At 36.8% G+C, this 15375-nt stretch overlaps 1 protein-coding gene across 1 annotated transcript; it reads right to left on the reverse strand.

The window, feature by feature from the left end:
* Positions 1-7040: 7040 nt before the first annotated feature.
* Positions 7041-15158, reverse strand: onecut3a (one cut homeobox 3a). Its single transcript, XM_060879919.1, has 3 exons — positions 14138-15158; positions 9467-9469; positions 7041-7345 (listed from the first exon to the last, which is right to left on the reverse strand). Exons 1-3 carry the CDS (start codon positions 15156-15158, stop codon positions 7041-7043), a joined length of 1329 nt encoding a protein of 442 aa, XP_060735902.1.
* Between the last annotated feature and the right edge of the window lie 217 nt (positions 15159-15375).

Genomic DNA, 15375 nt, shown 5'->3' on the forward strand with positions numbered 1-15375 from the left:
ATACAGAGTATATGACTTTTTATGTCTGTCCGGTATTCAAGCATAAAAGGAATGGAATTTAGGATAAAAATAAAACCAAAAGGAGGTAAATAAATAAAAAGTATAAACTATATAAAAACTTTATAAAATATGAAAATATATGTGAAAAATATGTGAAAAATATATGTATATACATAAATGCGTATAAATGCAATTAGCTGACGATGCCACTCTTTTTACTGAGTTTTTTAATATAATCTTAAAACAAAACAACTGCGAAATGTGAACAATCAGCTGCAATTGGGAAAGGTACGATATTCCAGTTAAACATGTGATGTTAACATTTCCCGTATTACATATTTATTTTAGAAATAAAAATGACTCATGGCTTCTAGGAGATATTTTTGGATATTTTCACCTTTTAAGATGTATTGAGAGAAATAAATCAAAGATTTTTACGACTTAAAGCGAAAACGAATGAAAAACGAAAATATTTGAGAACGAAAATGAGTATTTTTACATGTTCCCTCATTTCTTTTATTTCATCTATATTAATGTTTATATTTCGTAGAAATGATTTCTTTAAACTCTTTAAATTATGGCACTGAAATGACTTCAAATATAGTAACTTTTTTTATCATGGGAAATATAGCATAATTCTTTGTCTGCAGGTTCCACCTTCTTGAAAATTTCTATACAGTATGCAGGCTAAATATAAACGTATGAGAAGTGAAGTGAACTTAGTGACTGCTCAGATTGACTGTGTTGAATTCTTTAACTACTACAATAACACAAAAGCCCATTGTGAGAGTTTCCTTGGATGAAGAAGACTTTTATCACAATGAGAGCAGAACAGCAGAAAAAGTAATAATAAGAAACTAATTTATACCTTAAAGACGTTCTGGGATATTACTAGAGTAAAATGTTCTGAAAGGAAACATTTCGCTTTATTTCAGACATCTTTATTTCAGACATCTTCAAAAAGTTTGAATAAATAACAAATTCATGCTATTTGATTAGCTAGGATTTATAAATGTAGGTTTGATCTGTGTGTTGTTGAAGTGTGAGGTGTTGCTGCCTCACAGCTCCAGAAGAAATGGTTCAATATTAATTCAATACAGGTTTCTGTCCAGAGTTTTGCATGTTCTCCTCATGTCCATGTAGGTTTCAGGTTCTCGGGTTTCCTTTGACTCTTATTACGTGGATTGAATTCACTAGAACTGATATGTTAATGTGTTTTTATGTGTTACGTGTCCCTGCCCCATGTACTCAATGTTCTCAGGGATATGTGTGTCCTTCACATCTTTTAACGATATTTTAGATTTAAAAAAAAATATTTTTAATATTAAAAATATTTTTTTTCTACAGTTCCTACAAATTACTTTGGAAAAAACTTTTCTCTCAGTGTCTTGGACATGCCAGGGATTTTCAGTCTACCATCAGAGCTAAAGATGTCAAGAACTGAGCCCAAGTTCATGTTCATGACTGCTTCATGACTGATATATCATTTGGACATTGATCCTAAGATGTGAACATGCACATCACCTCCTTTCCTCTTTGTTTCATCCTCCATCTTTAATCAGAATCGCTTTCATTCTAGTAAAGCTGGTTGTTTCCTCCCATCACTTCATTCACCATAGGGTTATAGGAAAGAGAGACCACAACATATAATACAACTTGCTAGTTAAGAAGAATTTATGCTAGTAGTGGTCAATTTCTAAGGACCTGTTGGTATTATTTCTGCACTGATTGCTTTGCAAACGAAATTTAAAAGCAACACATTTAAAAAAACAATGACTTTTCATTATAATTCCTAACAGGTTTATATTAATATATATTTATGGTTTATATATAAACCAAGATGTAACCAGCACAGGTTTTTTCAATGAATTCTAACAAGCAAGAGCAATTTTCTTTAATAGAAATGAAACTACAATAAAAACCTAAGACAGTGCCACTCATTTGTTGCCCATTTTATACACTTTCCTTCATGTTGCATCATCAACATACTTTTAGGTAACGTTAGACATGTAAAAGGAATAGGATTGAGACTATACAAGCGCACAATCAATTTAAATCATCTCTGATAGAAAAAAGAAACCCGATGAAATGGGAAAATGGACGACGCAACAAGGGGGAAAAAAATCACAGCACAGCACAATGTTTGTAAAGTGATGCTTCTGGTTATATCAGTCCAAAATTTTGAGGAGCAGGTGCAGCTTTATATGCCTATGTTTTTTAAAACGAACAAAAGAAATAACCACAATGATAGACGAGGTGTTAGAAGACCATAAAAACTAGAGTTCTCATCTCCATATAGGACTGAACATGCTACACAATGTTCAGCGCATGTTTATGCTGATCTCGGTGGAACTTATTCACTTGGCGTTGTTTTATTTCTTACCATGTGAGGTTCCTACAAGATTTATATCCCACATTAGCACATCTAGACAACTTTAGCACAACGGGCCTCATTTGTCAAGCATTGATAAGAATTTATTTGTATATCGTTCAAAAAAAATGGATTACTGTACTTTTATCTATGGATTATATAGGTCCATCGCTTAATTCTTTTTATCTTTACGGAATTTAGCAGCTAGTTCACCAAGGCAGGAACTGAGAACACCATCAAGAACATTTTGTAAAAACCAGTTGTTATATAAATAATATTGCCATTGATAAAAATATTGGCTGTTTAATTCAGACAAAGGAAATGAGTCTGCTTGGAGTTCATGTGCACTTGGATACAGTTTGGATACAGGGAACCTGGAGACTATCCTATGGGACTTAGGGCACAAGGATGAAGACACCCCAGATGAGGTGCCAGTCCACTGCAGGGCACAATGGCACATACACACTCATTCACACACGACAGACAATTGTATAGATGCCAAATAACCTTTTATGCATTTCTTTGGAGGATATATATATATATATATATATATATATATATATATATATATATATATATATATATATATATATATATATATATATGGTCGTCACAGCGAATCATCTGTTTCCAACTAACTCTATCCTCAGCATCCTCTCACACCAATTACCTTCATGTCCTCATTTAACACATCCATATATCTCCTCTTTGGACTTCCTCTTGACCTCTTACCTCGCAGCTCCATCTCAACATCCTTCTACCAATATAATCATCTCCCTCCTCTGTAAAGGTCCAAACCATCTCAATCTATCCTCTCTGACCTTGTCCCCAAAACAGCCAACCTGAGCTGTTCTTCTGATGTGCTTGTTCCTAATCCTGTCCATCCTCGTCCCTCCTAAAGAGAACCTCAACATCCTCATCTCTGCTACAGTACCTCCATCTCAGCCTCATGTCTTTTCCTCACTGCTGCAGTCTCTAACCCATACAGCAGTGCTGCTCTCACTACTGTCTTCTACACCTTTCCTTTGATTCTTGCTGACACTCTTTTGTCACACACACAACACTTCTGACCCTTTTCTCCAACCACTTTCTTTTTGGTTCGTATTCACACATTAACATTAAACCCAAAAACTGTACAGTCAAGTTGCAGCATTAACATTAACGATGAACCTCTACTGCAGAAACATTCCAAATCTCTTCTTGTTTTCAGTACATACAACCAAGAGGGGGGAAAAGAACACGAAACCATTATAAAGTTTCAAGTCAGAAATGACTAAACTAATCATTAGAATTCATGGTAATTTCAGTTAGATGACATAAACATGAAACATTTGAGGTATTTCAGAATGAATTGTGAACATGAGCTTGCCAGGTCTTTGTGTCCCAGATGGTAGGAACAAAAGAGGGACAAAATCATGCATTACATCATCAGCTCACCAACCCTTTTCTACTCGGAGCTGAAAACCTCACAACCTGGCATGGGAATGTAAGAATAAGTCATGGCTATGATTTTAAATAATTAATTATGTACAGGAAAACATAATTACTAAATTGTAATGTAGGTAAATGTATATACACAACTGTTTTGTCTATTTCTTAATTAAAACAAATGAGCTGCAGCATTTAACCGTGTGTATAAAACACCACCTATATGTACAGCCCTTATTAATATGCCGCTGCAATCAATTTTCTAATGCTCTTGCATTTGATAAGTCATGGTCATGAGTTAAATATTTCATGAACTTCTAGCCTTGTATATAGGAATGTAACTAGCAGAAATGTTTGACAGTGTTCTAGTTGAAATCTGCAGATTCATATTAACATTGATTGAGAAATTAAATTCCTGTAGGACCTTTAATTATCTGGGCATATTATTTAAGTATGTTAGTCAGAGACTTTTAAAATTGACGATCAACTAATTATGGACACTTCATCTTGGGTGAAAGTTTTATTTTTTTTTTAAATACTAATAGAAATAAAAAATAAATCAATAATAATAATAATAATAATAATAATAATAATAATAATAATATCAGTGTCTTGATAATAAGGGCTATTTATAAGATTGGGGTGATTGATAAACAATGTTCAATTTGTTGATTTTTAGAGACATACTGTATTCTGATTTGTCCATCTCCATTAATTATTTTTGTAAATAAAGTATTTAAATGAAATAGATTTGGTATCAGTATTTTGTGTGTCCTTGGTTTTGCATCCTGGTTTTGTGTTTTCTCAAATGTATTTACAGTATGTGTGTATGTGTGTGTATGTGTCTGTAATATACTATAAAAAAGTCTGTTTTTACTTTTTCAGATCAGTAAACATGTTTTTTTTACACACATCAACAATAATTTGTAGAGAAATTAGAGTTGTATGATTATTGAACCCAAACATGAATATCAGAATTTCTTAGTATATTTATTTAGTACATCACATTTTTTGCTTTTTGCTGAAACAGACTTCAATATAAAATCAATGTTTCATCTGAACCGCCGGTTCAATGAAAGGTATTTACTTCAATCTAGTGACCTGGAAATTTTTTTTACATTTCCAATTGTTTTAGATTTTTCAAAATCCTATTAATAGATAAACTTTCAGTTTCAGATTATTTATTTTTTTAAATCCCAGACTTTGTGCTTTCAGACTTCTGGACTAGTTTTGATTATCATTTAAATGAGGTCCAGATATATATATGATATTTGATCTAAATATTAAGCCCATTTCTAGCTTGGCATTGTTTTGTTGTATTCACAATATTTTTTTGATTTTTGTTCCCAGAAAAAAAATGCTTGAAATGAATAATGAACAAAATGATGTCAATAGAATAAGAAAATTTCAGATTAGAAATGAGTAAACATGGCTGGAACTATGCTTATTCATTTTCTATTGATCAAAATCTCATCATGAGAAATTTTAGATCACTATACTGTAGGTCCAGCTGCAGTTGAAGGAAAAAGGCACTCAACTGTCTGCATAATTGCCACCTCTCCTGTAGGTAGCGTGGCACTTTGCAGTCTAACTACACTCTATGTGTTTAGGGAAAATAAATTCTATGGTGTACTGTACTGTATATGGTTGTGCTGTGATGTACTTTAACCCTCCCTTGACAACACTGGGCTTGACTGGACTAGACTGACAAGCAGAAAAATCTTTGGGGAAATAAATCCTCCAGGACAGTGAGGAAGGTTCTCACTGCAAATGGAAAGTGATCTAATGTATATGTGAAGTTTGTACATTGACTTCAAGTCCCTTTGCAGTTCTGTAGTTCAGAAATGCTCCTCTGTTGCTTCTTGTTTGTTTGGAGACTTGCAGCAGGACTCCTCCTGGTCAGTGTAATGATTTCGGAAACTGTCTAAAATCCCTTTGATGAGATGAGCGCGTGAAAAGGTTCTTCTATCTCTTCAGTCCTTTTCTGTGCAATTCTTCTACATCACCAGAGAGAATGCACTATAATTGTAAGCAATTCATTTGACTCTGTCCTGCATAAAGTGTCGTCACAACAGTATGAAGAAACAGAACTGTGATGTGATGTGATGTGAATAACCCGCATCAGTATTACAAAAAAAGGACAGCTTTGTGGATAATATGGAAAAGAGCATAGCAAGACAAATCATGACCTTGATATGTATCAAATTTTAAAAAAGAATATTTTGTCATTTTGTTGTTTTTAGCGCAAAATAGAAAATCTGGTCATGTTTTTTTTTTTGTTTGTTTGTTTTGTTTTGTTTTCTATTGGTATTTATTGCCGATCACTTTAGTAGAGATATTTTGTTTTGTGTACACATAGCAAAGAGCTTCTGAGATTACATTAAGGCAAATATTATTGGCACTCTTTTTTCTGTAACATTTCATGTTGCATTTTGCTGCTCATTATATGATTATAATATAAATTGGAAGTTGGATTTGTCACCAACATTTTAATAGTGTTTGAAACAGAATTCAAGGTTTTACAGCTTCATTTTACAGCTTCATTTGGTTCACAAACTTTCGGTATTAACTCACTGAATTTTAGCAGCAATGCACTGTAATGATCACCAGGTGGCAGTGTAATCCTACAGATTCTGGATAATGATTTGGTTGTCATATGCTGATTGTATTATAAATACAGAGACCAAGCTTTCCTGCACTGTTAGTAATTTTCTTGGCTGTTGGCAGGAGGTGTTAAAGTCCTTTGAGCATGCTACCATCTCTGTGCTAAAGAGGCTGAAATGGCACGTCTGCAATTTCACAGCTGGGAAGGGTGATGTATGCTTCGACTTTGGTGGAGATCAGGCCGTCTGCTTCAGTTCCTTACTTTTATTAGTGTAGTGTATGATCTGAAAAGTGGCATAAAACTTCACTCTTCTTCTACCACAGACTACTGTAATTAATTAAAGTAGTCTGTGGTAGAAGAAGAGTGAACTTTTGGGTAGACAATGAGCCTTGTGTTTGACCCTTGTGTTACTTGTGGAACACTGATGCTGTAAGGAGGCCACTGAGGGACCAAGATGCCTCTTTTAAAGATGCTGACTGACTCCAGGTACACGTGTGTGATTTTTGCCTGTTGTCTTGCTTAAAGATTGCACTGATGTGAAGTGTTGCTGATTGTTGGCAGCAAGTAGGATTGCATGGCACACTATGTCTGAAGGAATTAGAACATTTGGGGAGACCTGTGAGGAAGCCGTCATCCTCAGGCTTTGGAGAAATTGGCAGTGGAGGTGACGGTCTGCCCCGTGCTGCTTCCGTCACCTTGCTGGTGCCCATCATACCAGTGGGTAGTGCAGCGACGCCGGGCATTCATGAAAAAGTTGCTGACTGTGCTGAGCTCCAGACCCAGCTGTTGTGCGATGGTCAACTGCATTTCCCTGCTTGGCCGCTTATTCTCCTTAAAGATGGCAATAAGCGTGCGACGCTGCAGGTCGGTGAACACGAGGCGCTGCTTTTTAGGGATTGTGCGGTGCTCCTTCAGCTGCTCTTGCTCTTTTCGCTTACAAGCTGCAGAAAGAAGAGAGAACAAGAGGGAATGGAAGAAGGAATCATGAGTGAGAGTTTGTCAATGATCTAAAACATATAAGAACTCACTTTGCTCTACACTCGTTCTCATCATCAGTGTTATTCCTCTGACCTGAACTAATGTTCAGTCTTGATAATGATTTGAAATTTGTGACCAAAAACATGTGTCATATAAGAATAGCTTAGTTAGTAAAATAAATCTATGAATAAATATTTTGTCAACATAGATTTTTAAGGCTTTATCCATATTTTATCATATACTATACTATTAAAGGATATGTGCATGAAAGTTCTCCTGTTCTCTGGATACCAAAAATCATCAGTGGGCCAAATGGGTGACGATAGGTTTGCGCTCCTCAGTGATGCACCAGCTGAGAAACATGATAGGATACTCAATGAAATAAGCTAGGCCACCAGCAGCTTTAGTTTATACTGGGAGACAGTACACAGGACATATCAGGGATCTAATGCCATATACCTTCATCAGTCAAAGGTTATTAAGAGTAACTTTGTAGAGGTGTGTAAATTAATTAAAAAAGGTATAAAAGATGATATCTGGTGCAGTTATATGCTCTGGCCCCATCCTTAGAAAACAGTGTCTCTGGTGGAGAATCACACCTGATTCCCTGTTTTATACAGACCACCTCCGGTTTGCTCATTAACTTCAAATAACTTAAGATTGAAGTCTCAGGTGATGGCACCAACAGCATGCTTGAGGAGAAGGAATTCGTCAAGGTAATAAGGCGGCTTTTGTTTTCTTGGATCTGGGCCAATACAATATGGTGAATTAAACCCTCAGAAGAATAAAGCCTAGTGTTTTCTCCGATAACCACTGGTCATAATAAATGCTGAACAGGTCCACTGGATGAAGTTTTGGCCTTTCTTTTGATAGCATGGCACTGATTCTGTTCTCTGAGGCATCTAATCCAACTATGAAAGTCTGAGCGGGGTTGGGATGCTAGCCATAATTATCAGTAACCAGTGGATGATAGCGGATTGTGTTTTTGGATCCAGGGTAGTCCTCGAACAACGGGGTCAATCAGTGGTGAAACAACAAACACAGCCACTGCTACCTGCCCTGGGCATTCTGAAATTCAGCACATATTTTGCTGTGCTTCACATGTCTTGGGAAACCTAAGGAGCTGTTGTCCCCTTTCCTTGCCCTCTGGAGAATGATTAACGACACTTTGGAAGAGAGTGATGAAACATTCATATGAAGAAATCTTTAAAGCTGGCAATCTTAACCTGAAATGTTCTCTCATCACTCTTGATATATAGAAAGCACTAAAGTTCTACTTTTTCCAGGATCCTTTGCAAAATTGACCAGAGAAGTGGTGAGGGATTGAGCATGATGGGCTGCTGCAGGCCAGTTTGATATCCAAAAAGAGATTATTCTCTTAAAGCTTTCTTTTACCCATCACTAGTGATGCATATGTACACTTTATTCATTTCTGTTTTTTGTGCCTAGAATAGAATATTCATTCATCTTCTACCGCTTATCCGAACTATCTCGGGTCACGGGGAGCCTGTGCCTATCTCAGGCGTCATCGGGCATCAAGGCAGGATACACCCTGGACGGAGTGCCAACCCACTCACTCACGCAATCACACACTAGGGACAATTTCCAGAGATGCCAATCAACCTACCATGCATGTCTTTGGACCAGGGGAGGAAAAACCGGAGTACCCAGAGGAAACCCCCGAGGCACGGGGAGAACATGCAAACTCCACACACACAAGGTGGAGGCGGGAATTGAACCCTGACCCTGGAGGTGTGAGGCGAACGTGCTAACCACTAAGCCACCGTGCCCCCAAACAAACTCTCTGTGAGTTTATTCCAACTACATTTGAGTGTACATGTGTGACCATTGAATATTCTGGAGTTGATTTTTGAGCTGGAGTTCAAAATCTACTAACATATAGAGTAAAATTTAACTCCTAACTAGAGTTTATTTGAATAATAATCCATCCATAGTCTTAAAAAATCTAAAACTCTAAAATGGTTTTAGGTCAAAACACCCACATGTGACCAGTCGAAGGTTAAGGGACTTGCTCAGAGGCCCAGAAGAAGCACCATGGTGGACCTGAGATTCAAACTCATGACCTTCTGATTAAAAGTTCAACACCTTAACCACTGAGCTACAGTACTACTTCCATTTAAGAGCTGCATTCTCTGAAAATTCCTCATGGCATAATAAAGTATAATCATACTTTTACCTTCCTCACAGTCAAGTCCAAGATAATGCAACTGGGCAAACTTTCCCACTTTAACTGGGAAAGATGTAGACCAAACAACACCAGGGGGAGTCGAATAAGATACACCCAGTCCATGAACACCAAAATATTACACCACTTTAGACACATTAAACTCCCAAAATCTCTTACACAATGTTATGTCTAACCACAGAATATTCAACTCCAGAAATTATAGTAAGATTTCTTCAGACTGATATACAAAGCTGTTTGTTACAGTATGTATGAGGGGTGAGAAAGTAATAGTAATACCAACAACCTGTTTACTTACTTTTTGCCAAACAACTAGTATTATACATTTTACTAGCATAAAAACAGTGAGCACATAGCAAGGTGGAATAGTGTTTAGTTGGAACTGGCAACCCATATGCTGGGATAGAGCTACTGTGGCAAGCTTAGGTTTGACGTTTTAGTGAAGTAAGAAAGCTTTTATTTCCGGTGTCCATGATGTTGTCATTTTGGAACTAGAGAGCTGCCTATCGATTATATACCGTGTAAACCATTCCTGCAAGTCAGAGACAGTTACGTGTGAGTGCACTTATGTGTGAGTGTTACATTTTGAGTGCACTTTTGCATTTTTAGGAGCTTTTCTTTAAATCTTCAAGAAGTTTGGGAACAAGCACTGGGGTAGAGAATGATTGACTTAGAATGTGTCTAAAATTGCTGGACAAAAAAATCTAAATTAACTCTCACACATGAAACAAGGCCCAAGTCTCTTTCCTTCAGGTACATGAACAAGCAAGCCTTGAAACTCTTAAGAGATGTCCGAACAGCTAAGTCACTGGCTATCTTCAAATGACGAGTGAAGACCTACCTCTTCCTGAAAACACTTAAACTAGCACTTATTTTCCCTGTTTGTTTTGTGTATATTAAAAAAAAGTATGCTAAGTCCATAACCTAGGGAACCAGTCTTAATGTATTCATTGATAGAGACTTCAAAGCACTTCTGTACGTCACTCTGGATAAGACCATCTGCCAAATGCCGTAAATGTAAGAGGAATTGCTGAACAATAAAATACATCTCTGATTAGTAACACGATGCAGAACATCTTTGCAGTACAATGGTAGATCATTTTAGAGATCTATAGGGAACATTTTAAAAGCAGTTCTCGTTATCTTCAAATCCTGATTTGTACCGGTGGATTACTGACTTGAGTAATTTTCCCCTTTTTTCTATTAGAAATAACATGAAACTCTTCTTTGTTCTCTTTTTGCCTTGTTGATATCTTATACAGAACATGTGTGTTAGGTTTGTATACTAAAAAGTCTGTTAACCTCAGGCTTATGAAATAATGTCAGTTCTTAAGGCAATGATTCACTATTTGATGATACCACTGAATATGTTACAATACAGTGAGCTTTAGTAGCCTTCAATTAATATTGTTCAAAATCTGGGAGAATTGTTCATAATTGTAAAATAGGGAAGAAGTATTTTGAGTATAATATTCAGATTCATATTCATCTTGCTTTTATGATTGCGTCTCATGACTTTTAAAATATTCAGATATTTTAATAATAATAATAATAATAATAATAATAATAATAATAATAATAATTGTTCATATTTAAGACTTTTTTGGAATTATACTTAATTAACATAAAATACTTAATTATTTGTATTTCATTTTAAGCATTTATGTCGACATATTTATGTAGATATTAACTGACTTTCTTTTGTGGCCTAATATTGCACTGGGTTCATTAGTTTAGTGGTCTTGTTGAGTCATGTATTTGTAGGTGGCTTTAAAAAATGATAAGATGCACATCTTGCCTGTAAAAACTGGTTCTGAATTTCTGTAAGTAATAAGAGCTCAGGAGCTCTTGGTTGCACTATTATAAACTGTTGTAGAAAGGACATTATTTACATTTACATTATTTCTTGTTCAGTGTCACCCAAATGATGATGAGGTTCCCTTTTGTGCCTGGTTCCTCTGATGGTTTCTTCCTCATATCATCTCAGGGAGTTTTTCCTTGCCTCCATCACCTCCAGCTTGCTCATTAGAGATAGGGATAGATATATAGTATTATAAATTCATCTTTTTAAAATTAATTTTAAACTTGAATTGTATATATTAATTTATTATTATTATTATTATTATTATTATTATTATTATTATTATTATTATTATTATTATTATTATTGTTCCTTTTTTTCTCTCTCTCTTCTGTTTCCATACTTTTGTAAAGCTGCTTTAAGACAATGGGAACTTATTAGATATACAAATAAATTGAACTGAATAAATTAAGATTTCAACCAATCAATTTGATGATGAAGGTGTTAGTTTTTAAATATATTGCAAAAAAAAGTACAAATTGTTTCCCACCTAAATGTTCATCATGCTTTTGGCATTTAAGCTGAACTATTTTGTTTATCAGAGTCAGTGTTGATTATAGATGTTTCCAGGGCTGTTGGCCTCTTTACAATCGTATTTAAAGGTCACTCTCTCTAATATCGATCGGTTTGCCGAGCGAACTAAGAATGCACATGGATTGATCGCAGTATTTTAGGCCATGCATGCGCAACACTGTTGGACCCTGGAGATGTGTTTACCACCACGCTATTCACGTGGCTCTGGTTTGTGTTGACATTGAAATACGCAGCTCTTACGTGGTGTGTGAACCAAGGAGTTCCAGCACTGCTCCCGAGACAAACCGAACATAAATAATTTTAATTTTCATATAATTATGCTAATGCGTAATCAGGATTATGTTTTGGTTTACTGTCAGACTCCCAGCCAGCATCCATCTGCATTTCCATTCCACTAATACCATAATATCTATAATGTATTACGACAGGCATTTGCCATTGTCAACTCTTACCTAAAACTGTCTTCACGAAATATATCTAGATTCCAAATATTAAATAAATCAAATTTCCTAAGTGGCAGATTATGAGGTGTAAAGGCTGTTGGGCGGTATTGTTTGATTTTAATCCAGGTGCTGAAGATGCCATTATTTTCTTATATATTTAACTCTACATGATGAAATTATAAACGTAGGTTAAATAATAAACAGGTTTTCTTTACTGGATCAGAAGCCACACAGCACAAACCTTTTGCTTACTTTTATTTAAAAAGTCATGAGACAGTCTCTATGTGGCAGAGTGCTGAACTGGAATAATTGATAGATAGCCGGGGTATCTTTATCGATCGCTGTATTGATCTGACCAAATACACTGAGATTAGACGTAGAATTCTGCTGATACGATTTTTTTTTTTTGTCTGTCTTGGTCTTTCTATTTTATATATCAGTTAATTTCTCGTTGTCTTAAACATCAAACATCAAGCTAAAAATAATTACATTTATTCGTCACAGCAAAACATTTCCCCATCGATTCTTTATATTCCCAGCTTACACCACTTCTCTGACTGGTTGAAAGAATTATTCTTTACTTCAATAAACACAAAAGATATTTTTATTAACGAATTTACAATTTAATTAAAAGCTTTTGGTTAAAGACAGATTGACACCCAGTTTTACATTAACGGAGCATTGATTTTTGTGACTGTGATGAATCTGGAATTGTGCTTTAATTTAAATGCATTGATTCATTCCAGACTCATCCCCCCACCTGCACACACACATGCGCGTAATGTTTACACATCTATACTGGAGCCATTGCATTGCACTAAAATGCACCAAACAATAGTATTGTTTTAAAGTTGATTCAATTTGACTTAAATTAAATGACAATGGATGACTTTAATACTGTCTGGTATCATGGATGTTGCGCACTGCGCCTGGTTTACGATTATATACTGTATGTGTATGTTGATGGGGTGACTAAAATGTATCAAGGCATAAAACCTACAAGTTGTTCAAACTTATTTTGTTAAAAGGTCGGATTTAAAATGCTACGAACGACTGGATTTAATAAAGAGAAACAAATATAGTATCTATTCTATTTTGCAATATATTTCATGGCTTTCCTGTGGTGTAAGAATCTAAACGTCTTGATATAATTACTGTTAAAAAAAATCCTATAGTGCGACACTTTAATGAGGAGGACGGTTTAATTTTTTTTTACACGTGATATTTAAGTGCTACTAAATGCACAGTTAACATTTAATCAATTTTCACTGATCCAGTGAGTTAAATGTCTTGGTTAAAAAATAAAGATGTGTGACAGGAAAGTAAGTGGAACACGATTTCTGTGTCATCTAGTAAACAGATGCTTTTCTGGCTTTTACGCATCTCCAAAAAATAAGAAAGAACATTTAAGAGAGCAAAAAACTATAATATATAAGGTTTGATCAAACTTTAGAGAGTTAAGGACTGTTTACAGTCCCATCTCCCAGAACATTCTGGTGAACAGAATGCAATAAGGAGTCACGCAAATCATTTAGAGAATACATTTCAGTTTAAATGCTGTATCTGTATGATTTGTGTCTATGTATAGCATTAAGTGGACACAATAATTTTAGGATAAAAGTCCTATAAATTTTTGTGTTGGTAAAAGATGTTCTGTATACAGTGTCTTTTCTTATATGATGAACCTGTCATCACGAGCACCGTTACACACCTGCGAGTCTAAGGGCTGACATGCGCTGGAACTCGGGCTCTTGTAGCCACTTCCACATCCTCCTGAACGTCTCCCGTCCTGATTTTAGCTTACTCCACGGTTTAGGATTCCTCAGGAGGTCAGATAGCGTGCCTTGGGACCGAGACAATATCCTCTGGGCGAAGATAGCCTGCGGAATGCTATAGCGTTTTAGTTCTGCCGTTATTCTCTGTGCCACCTCTTTCGTGTTGATCTCATCTGTTTGACTGGATCCGACTGCTTGTTGAGTGCCACTGGCTTCATGCCTGTCGCGCTCCGACAGCATAGATCCATTAGAGTGAAAATGCAATTGACCTGGGTGGTGTATGCCGTTCAGAGGGGACGTGATTCCGGTACCGTGGCCCTCAAAATTACTCCGACCGGCGTGAGTCTCGAAGCCTCCTCGCGACATCGTCTTGTCGCTGGAGAGGTGAGTACCATGATCGTAGGCGCAAAGAGGCTGCTGTGCGCTGTGCAAAGTACTTAAACCGTTGGACAGCGGCGAGAGCGGCTGTGCCATGCAGGAAATGTCTTTGGGATAGTGGGCGTACAGGTTGCCCATGGAGGCCAAGGCGCGCTCATCGCGCAGAAGCGTGAAGCTGCCACTGACATTTCCAGCGGCCAAGCGCTGGTGCGCGGGATGATGATACGCGTGATGTGAGTGCGGATGGTGGTGATGCGCAAATTTGTCCGATACCGTAGATATCGATGGCAGGTGCTGTAGCGGTGACAGAGTGGTGTATGTGCTATTGATGCTCATGCCAGAATCGCAGGGCATACTCATAGCTGTGGAAAAAGGAGCGGAGAGCGAGTGGTCGTGGCGATATTCCCCAGCTCCGTCCAGTATCGAAGCCATGCTAGATACCATGCTGGATGGTCGGCCGTGCACCAGGTTACGGTGAGACACCGACTGTCTTGTGTGAGGAGAGTTCATCAGATTGTCCGTTTGATGAGAATGTGAAACCGTATAAAGGTTTCCGATGTTTTCCATCCTAAGTTCCATGACTTGAAAGATGCCCACCTCTCTCTCTCTCTCTCTCTCTCTCTCTATCTCTCTCTCTCTCTCGCTCTCGCTCTTCCTCACACACACACACACACACACACACACACACACACACACACACACACACACACACACACACACACACACACACACACACACTTCCTCTTTTACCGTCTCTTCTGTCTCTCATCTCACGATGCCACTAATAACGGGACGA

This window comes from Tachysurus vachellii, chromosome 1 (assembly GCF_030014155.1).
Source record: "Tachysurus vachellii isolate PV-2020 chromosome 1, HZAU_Pvac_v1, whole genome shotgun sequence".
NCBI classification, from domain to species: Eukaryota; Metazoa; Chordata; class Actinopteri; order Siluriformes; family Bagridae; genus Tachysurus; species Tachysurus vachellii.

What these genes read in the sequence shown, in the direction of transcription:
- onecut3a (XM_060879919.1), bottom strand. Translation starts at nt 15,158, where the DNA reads ATGGAACTTAGGATGGAAAACATCGGAAACCTTTATACGGTTTCACAT.